We start from the raw sequence: 8,170 nt of genomic DNA on the forward strand, positions 1-8,170 counted from the left end.
AATGCGCATTTCCCAGTAATTCGAATCACTTTGGATGGAAACATGGCTACTACAACACATGAGTGTTGAGGAGTGGCTGTTCAACACTGCAACATTAAAGCAGATATCAGTGGCAAGACGGTTTCGGCTAATGCTGTGTTCAAGGCAGGCTTTTGAAACCGTAAGTTACAGCTTCAAGTCACAACTACGACTTGGTAGCGTTCCAGGTAACCCGTAGCTCGTGTTTTTACCGTCCTGTTGTCTGTGAAAGTTCCCTATAACGGCCACTCGTAACTTCCGACCCGTGAACTCGTACCAGATCGAACTGGTATGACTTCACAGGAAGGAAAAACACAAAGTACGAGTTTCCTTGAACGCACCATGAGTTAGCAGCCCCCGCCCTTGTCAGGCATCAATTGGTCCTCGTGCTACGTCACCACATTCACGCGCATCCCTTGGCTGCACACACAGCCCTTCATGCCGTTCTCTCTCCTCATTGGATAACACTTGTATCCCACAAGGAAAATTTTCTCCTCGGGTTACAGCAGAGCAGAGTGACGGAGAGACTCGTGTTTAGGCTGAAATACTTCATGTAAGTGATTGCTGACGGAAAATAGGACTATTTAGGACTTATATTAACAAAAACATTCCACTGATATCTGCTTTAACCTCATTCAGACAAGTATAAGTCAAAATATGTCCTTATCCTGATGTTGATATTTTCTCCTGCCCTTCCTAAATGTTTACATCTTGTTTTAATAATATGCCAGCCAATGCAATGGACAGTTGAGACATAAAAGGAGAAACTCACAAGATGGCCGCAGAGTGAGTTGACGCTTCTCAAGCTCGTCTGCCTGTTGCTGATAAAGTAGCTCTAATAGCCCGTTTTTGGCACTGATCCTGGTGAGCTAGACCTACTGACCCTGCCTGATTCAACCTGTGTCTAAAGATTGTCTCATTATTGCTGGATCTGTTTAAAATCTGCATCTGATACGATGGCGGGAAGCATGAGTCTACAAACGCTGTGGGACGCCATCCAACAAAGCAAGAGGGATATGCTATCCCACTTCGATGCTAAAGTGGACCCTATTCAAAGCAGTCTCATCAGCATTCAGAACTCCATGACTATGCTGGGTGAACAGGTCCAGTTACTTGAGCAGCGTGTTGGGGCTAATGAGGATATTGGCCATGAGCTTGTCGTCCGGGTTAAGCAGCTCGAGAAGGACAACGCTTACCTGTTGGATAAAGTCGATGACTTGGAGAACCGGAGCCGCCGCTCAAACCTCCGCTTCGTTGGGGTCCAGGAGACCGCTGAAGGTGACGACATGATCGGCTTCATGTCCCGGCTCATCCCGCAGCTACTGGGGCGAGATGCCTTTCCCACTCCAGTGATCATCGAGAGGGCGCACCGGTCTCCCACTGCCCGTCAAGGTGATCAGGTTGGCCCTCGATCCATCCTGATCAACTTGCTGAACTTTCAGGATAAGGTTAAAATTCTTCGCATTGCCAGGGACAAGAAGATCCTTGAGTTCAAAGGGAAGCGCATCTTCATTTATCCTGATTTCAGCCCTGACCTGACGAGGAGGCGCAGGAGCTTTGATCCAGTCAAACGTAAGCTCCGTGAACTCAATATGAAATACTTCCTCCGTTTCCCCGCCACGCTGTGTGTTACTGTTGATGGCAAACAGCAACGCTTCTTCACCCACAAAGACGCTGAAGCTGTCTTTATGTCCACTTTAAACTCTCCTTGACACCTGAGGTGAAGTTGTTGTCCATGGCTGTCACTAGCAGTGACTGCTATCACTAGCCTAGCGGCTAATGGCTAGCGGCTTCGATTTCCGAATGATGATCCAGTTATCACTACACGTACACGCTGTGACTCTCTCCTACTGACTCTTTTTTTTTTCTCACTTTTTTTTTCTTTTTTTTTTTTGTGTGTGACTGATCTTGAGACACATTCTGTGTGTGTTTTCTCAGTTGTCTTTAGGCGCAACAGGTAACTTTTACCTGCCTCTTTCAGTTACACCGTTTGTTTACTTCTGACACTGTGACGTTACTTCCGTTTCCTGCCATGACAGAGACGTCTTTTGTTACTCTGCCCCCTAGCGACAGGTTTTATTTACTACTACTTATGTCATCTGGTTATCTTTGAGCTACATCTTTTTTCCCTCTGCTCAATGCAGACTGTGCTTTGATTTGATGGCCTGCACCTACGCAGTTAGGTTTACTTGCGGAAAGGCTCTGGGACTTGGTCTCTGGGGCTACTGGGCCTTCTTGTTGTATTGTTTATCTTTATTCATTTTTTATTCTTTATGTTTGTATCTGTGTCTTGTTGTGTCTGTCCGTCCCACAGTACTTAATGTCTTTTGCAAACTTTACAACCTGGTATGGCATGTACACCTGAGTAGAAACAGTATCACTATGAGTTTTTTCTTCCAGAATGGATGAATTTAAGGGATTAAAAATAATTCATATGAACATCAGGAGTCTTTTGCCTAAAATTGACTTACTCCGTGCATGGATTGTTCAACATAAGCCCAACATCATCACACTCTCTGAGACCTGGCTCAATAATAGCACCTCTGATAATGAATTAAATATATCGGGCTATGTACTGTATAGATCTGATAGGTGCTCCAGGGGTGGAGGTGTTGCTATTTACGTTTCCTCTGATCTTGTGAGTGAACTAATTGTCCCTACAATTGAGCCCTTACATTTTGAAAGCATATTCATTAAGTTAAATTTTCATGTAAATAAATGTCTCACTATTGGTAGCATTTATAGGCCACCCTCATCTCCAGCCGTGTCCTTTAACTCCATGATCTCTACTATTAACTCCATCTCCGGTAGCAATGAATTAATCTTACTTGGGGATTTCAACAAAAATTGGTTGGATAAGTCAGCAGATAAGGAAACAAAATTATTTAATAGTATAAATCTTACCCAACTAATTAAGGAGCCAACCCGTATCACCCCCAGAACACAATCATTGCTTGACTGGATTCTTGTGTCACACCCTGATAGAATCCTAAAGGCTGGTATCATGTCTGACTGCTTCAGTGACCATTCAATCATTTTTTGTGTATGGAAAATTAAATTAGTTAAATTACCCCCTAAGTTAATCAAAATTAGACAATATAAGAAACTGAACTCTGATTTATTTATTAACGATTTGATTAATATTAACTGGGACAGATACCAACTTATACCGAATGTTCAGGATGCTTGGGATTTTCTGTATGATGAATTTACTGATGTTGTTGATAGACATGCACCTTGGAGAACTGTCAAAGTCAAGGGCAAACATCTCCCATGGATCAACTCTGATCTTATAAGTCTCTTTAGAGAGAGGGACAAAGCGTGGGCAACTTATCGTCGAACTCGTGACAATGCTGATTGGGAAGTGTACCGGCAACTACGTAACATGAGCAAAACAAAAACACGGAACGCAAAATCCAACTACTATAAAGAATCTCTCACATCTAACTTTAAGAATCCTAAACAATTCTGGAATCAAATTAAAACCATTATCAATACATCAGATAAACACTCTATTAATAAAATAAGAGCTGATGATACTATAATCCATGATTCACCAACTATTGCCCAAACTTTCAATCAGCACTTCTCGACTGTATGTTCCTCACTGCTAACTGAATCTAATATTATATCCACCTCTAGCCATATTTCAGCCTGTCCCAGCTCTAGTTCCTTTTCATTTAGGAAAATCTCACCATTAGAAGTTCAGAATGCCATCAATGACCTGAAGGTGAATAGCAGTCCAGGACTTGATGGTTTAGAGAACAGGTATATTAAGTTAGCTTCCCATGTTCTAATATATCCACTTGCTGATCTATTTAACCTTTCATTGTCCACCTGTGAGATACCAGCTGTTTGGAAATGTGCTCGCATCACCCCACTCCATAAAGGAGGCGATGTACTTGACCCCAATAATTACAGACCAATCTCTATCATATGTTCCATCGCTAAAGTATTCGAAAAGTTAATTTATAATCAACTTTCTCACTATCTCACAATTAACAATATATTAACTCCTTTCCAGTCGGGTTTCAGGTCGAACTATTCAACAACAACTGCTCTTTTGAAATTTACAAATGATGTGTTTTCTGCTGCTGAAAATGGTGAACTCACTGGTGCAATCTTTATTGATTTAAGTAAAGCTTTTGATTTTGTTGATCGTTATTTTTTATTAGACAAACTGTACAATATTGGTCTCTCTCTCAATGCAGTCCAGTGGTTTAGCTCTTACCTTCACAACAGAAAACAGTGTGTTGTCTTAAATGGATATCAATCTGATTTTCTTACTCAACAATGTGGTGTCCCTCAGGGGTCAACTCTTGGCCCACTTCTATTTTCGATCTATGTAAATAATCTCCCAACAAGTCTTACTAAATGCCGTGTTCAACTTTATGCTGATGATACCGTCATATATACATCCCAGTCTGACATAACTCAAATTCAGTCCTCCCTTCAGTCCGATTTTATTTCTGTCCAGGAATGGTTGTCTTGTAATAAACTCCTTCTTAACAAATCAAAATCCTATATTATGATATTTGGTACCAGACAAAAACTTAAATCCATCCCTGGTTCTTGTGTTATAAATTGTAATGACGGCTCTCCACTGCATAAAGTTGACACCTTCAAATATCTCGGTGTTTGGCTAGACTCTGAACTTACTTTTAAATCTCACATTAATCATCTTTTACGCAAAGTCAATTTTGGGATTAATATGTTGTATCGTTCTCGTACTTGTTTCTCATTTAATGTACGTAAGAAACTGGCCACTCAACTTATACTCCCAATTATAGATTATTGTGATGTTATTTATCAAAGTGCCCATAAATCAGACCTTGCCTCACTCAACATAGCCTATAACAGACTCTGTAGATTTGTCCTTGGATGTCCTTTTCTTACTCATCACTGCACAATGTACACTAGACTCAACTGGCCAACATTGAACATGAGAAGACACATGCACTGGTTACAGCTGATATACAAATGTATTTATTTTAATTACCCATCCTATCTACAGCAGTATCTTATACCATATACAACAAGTTATCATATCAGACATTCATCGCAGCCCTTTTTTTCTGTTCCCAATGTCATTAAATCATTTGGTAGAAGAGCTTTTATGTTTAAAGCACCTGCAGATTGGAACAACCTTCCTGCTAATATCAGATCCAGTTCCTCTCTTGGTATTTTCAAGCATGCTTTGTCTTCTCATCTCATGGTGACCTGTTCCTGTTTTCACTGAAGACGCATTTCTGATTTGTTGATCTGTTACTTATCATTATATACTGTCTTTTTAGTCCCAGTGTTGACCTTTGTGGCCCTACTATGGTTGTTTTGTTTTGTTTTGTCCCAATGTAGTTACAATAACTGTGGTTTGTCCTTGTTTGTACTATTGTTCTTGTCTTTTGGTTTGCTTGTTTTGTTTGTTTATTTGTCTGTTTGTTTTTCTATATTGTTGAGAACATGTTTGTCTGTTGAATCTATGTTTGTCTATATGTTTGGACCCCCTCGAAAACGAGATGATACATCTCAAGGGGTTTTATCCAAATAAACAAATTTCTAACAACAAATTAACTGGTTTTAACGCTAGTGTCATCACAGAACACAAAACATCTCTTCTCAAAAGTACAAATAGGTATAGGCTCCTGATACCAGTATAGGTATTGTAGTTTTTTTATTTTTATTTTTGTAGCAGAGCTCAATTGATTTTGTAAGAGGTACCAACTGACACCTCCCTTTCGAATTTTCTGAGCATCCCTAAAATCCTAGCTGCGGACACCTGAAGGGATTCACCAGTCCTCGGAATGTCATTACCTGACCTCTGAAGCCTCCTCTTGTGATTCCTCTGAAATTCCCTCTGAAATTTCCTCCTCCTACTTTGTTACACTCACGAGCAAAATGACCAACCAGTCCACAATTATAACACACTTCAGGACTTTGTTGAAAATTTGGATTGAAGTTTCCTCTTGCTCTCCCTACATTTCCTTGACCTCTTCCTCTCCATGCCTGCTGCTGCAGACCAAAGGTCGGCTGTGCATTATAAACAAAAGGTACCGCTGCACAAGGCTGTGGTGCCTGGTACTGATTTGGCTGTGGCTGCAGATGTGGCTGTGACATGGGCTGACTTATCTCAGATTGGTTCTGCATAACTACCGCCTGCTTCTTCTCCTTCTTCAGTTGAATCTGATTTAACTGTCTAAGGATCTCCTGATCTTGGTCCCTCTGTTCATGCTCTTTCTTTCTATACAGCTCTACTTGGTATGCTATGTGATCTGTATAAACACTCTTTATCATGCTCCCTAAACCAACCACTTCTGCTAATTTACTCCTCACTGACAGAGGCAACCCCTTCTGAATCTTAGCTCGCAAGATTGATTGCTCCATCTGACTGTCATCCGGATCATGTCCTGTAACATTTCTCCATACCTGATGAGCTCTTGACACATAAGATCTCGGATTTTCTTCTTGTCCTAATGGCTCAATAAGAATATTATCAGGGTGTACATTTGTTGGAAATGTATCTCTTAACACTCTATACACTCGACCTTTATTTGATGCAAACAGTTCTAAATCATGCACAGCAGATCCCACATATCGATTATATCCAGCTTTCTGTAAAATCTCTTCCATGGCTGGAACCCCAATAATATTTACCAGAAGTCTCTTAAAGTCTCCCATGGTAGGCTTTGTTTCCACCATAATCTCCTTCAACTTTAAAATCCAAGGATGTGCTCCATCTTGAAGAATGGGTAATTGGTCAAATAAATCTGGCATAACTGTATCATCCCAAGATTTATACACCGGATTCTGTCCTCTGATAACCACTGGACAGATCTTATCAAACTTATCTTCCTTCCTTGCTGATTTTTGGGAGGCTTTTTTCAATAACTTTTTCTTTTGCATTTGCAAGTCCTGTAATTGTTCCTGTAATAATCTCCGGCCTTTTGGTGTGGTGTATTGGTCCAAATATTTAAGGCATTGATCTATACTTTTATCAATCCTACTTAAAGTTTGTCGTCTCTCTTCTTCTTCCCTAGAAACATGTTTTGTCTTGGCATGCCTTCTTGAAAATGAAGGACTCTCATTATCCAAATCTCCATTACTATCCCTATTCTCATTTTCATCTTTGCTTTCCCTTTCACTTCCTTCTCTTCTTCTTTCTGCACTAGCCAATAACCTTCTAACTGCTGAATCATATCCTCCCACAGCTTTTTCCTCATCACTCTGATCTTCGACCTCCTCCTGACTAATTACTGGGAGCTGAGGATACATTTCCCTAAACTCCTCCTCCTTCTCATAAGGTGAGGGTCTCTGTACTGGGACCAAATGTGAGAGGAGTATATCAATCTCTGCCATCAACTTTTCTACTTTCTTAACATTCTTTTCTACTTCCTCTACAACTTTCTCTACAACTTTCCCATAACCTTCATCCATTTTTGACCCTAGCTCTTTTCAAGCAACTGGAGAATATCAAGCTCTATTTTTCTCTTCTCTTTATATTTTTCACCTTTTTATTTTTTCGATCACTTTATGTGGACACCAACAACTGTATTATTTTGATTAATAATTTAGGATTATTCTTCTAGTTCAACAGGAGTATGTACTTCTGGATTGTTTACATCTATTTTATCATTGCCATGGCTCCCATTTATTCTTGTGCTTAACTTTAACTTAGCTAATTAAATATTATTTAGTTTATTTATATTGATTAATTCATTTATAACCTCTGTATTGCCAAGGTCAGCAAAAGAAAGATGAAACAAATAACTTCAAAGGAATTCAAAATCTTAGAAATATTAGAAAAATGACAACCTCACACAATCTATCATATCTATCAAATTGCAAGAATAAAATTCCCCAACTCAACATTAATTAACCATTATTGATTGATCAGTCCTTTGCCAAGTCTTCCTTCTAATTAACTACAACATATGTATGATGCATGTACTGTAGATGTGTGTACTAAATGTAAATGAGTGTACTATTATCAATCAAGCTAAATATGCATCAACAATGTCAGAAAGAGTCTGTGGATAAAATCACACTGGCCTTTATCACTGGATCCAGATGCATGCGCTGTCGTCTGCAAGCCTCAATCCTTGTGATCCAAGCCAGCTGTCCTCTGTCCGTCTCTAGACACACCTCTTAAACTCTG

At 39.8% G+C, this 8,170-nt stretch overlaps 1 protein-coding gene across 1 annotated transcript; it reads right to left on the reverse strand.

Moving 5' to 3' along the window:
- Positions 1–3,320: 3,320 nt before the first annotated feature.
- LOC146980993 (uncharacterized) lies at positions 3,321–7,415 on the reverse strand. The gene is made up of 2 exons (XM_085788047.1): positions 6,141–7,415; positions 3,321–3,394 (listed from the first exon to the last, which is right to left on the reverse strand). The coding sequence occupies exons 1-2, from the start codon at positions 7,369–7,371 to the stop codon at positions 3,321–3,323; spliced, it is 1,305 nt and encodes a 434-aa protein (XP_085644173.1). The 5' UTR covers positions 7,372–7,415.
- Between the last annotated feature and the right edge of the window lie 755 nt (positions 7,416–8,170).

Source organism: Trachurus japonicus, chromosome 9, assembly GCF_045865225.1.
Source record: "Trachurus japonicus isolate A0001 chromosome 9, Traja_1.0".
Lineage (NCBI taxonomy): Eukaryota > Metazoa > Chordata > Actinopteri > Carangiformes > Carangidae > Trachurus > Trachurus japonicus.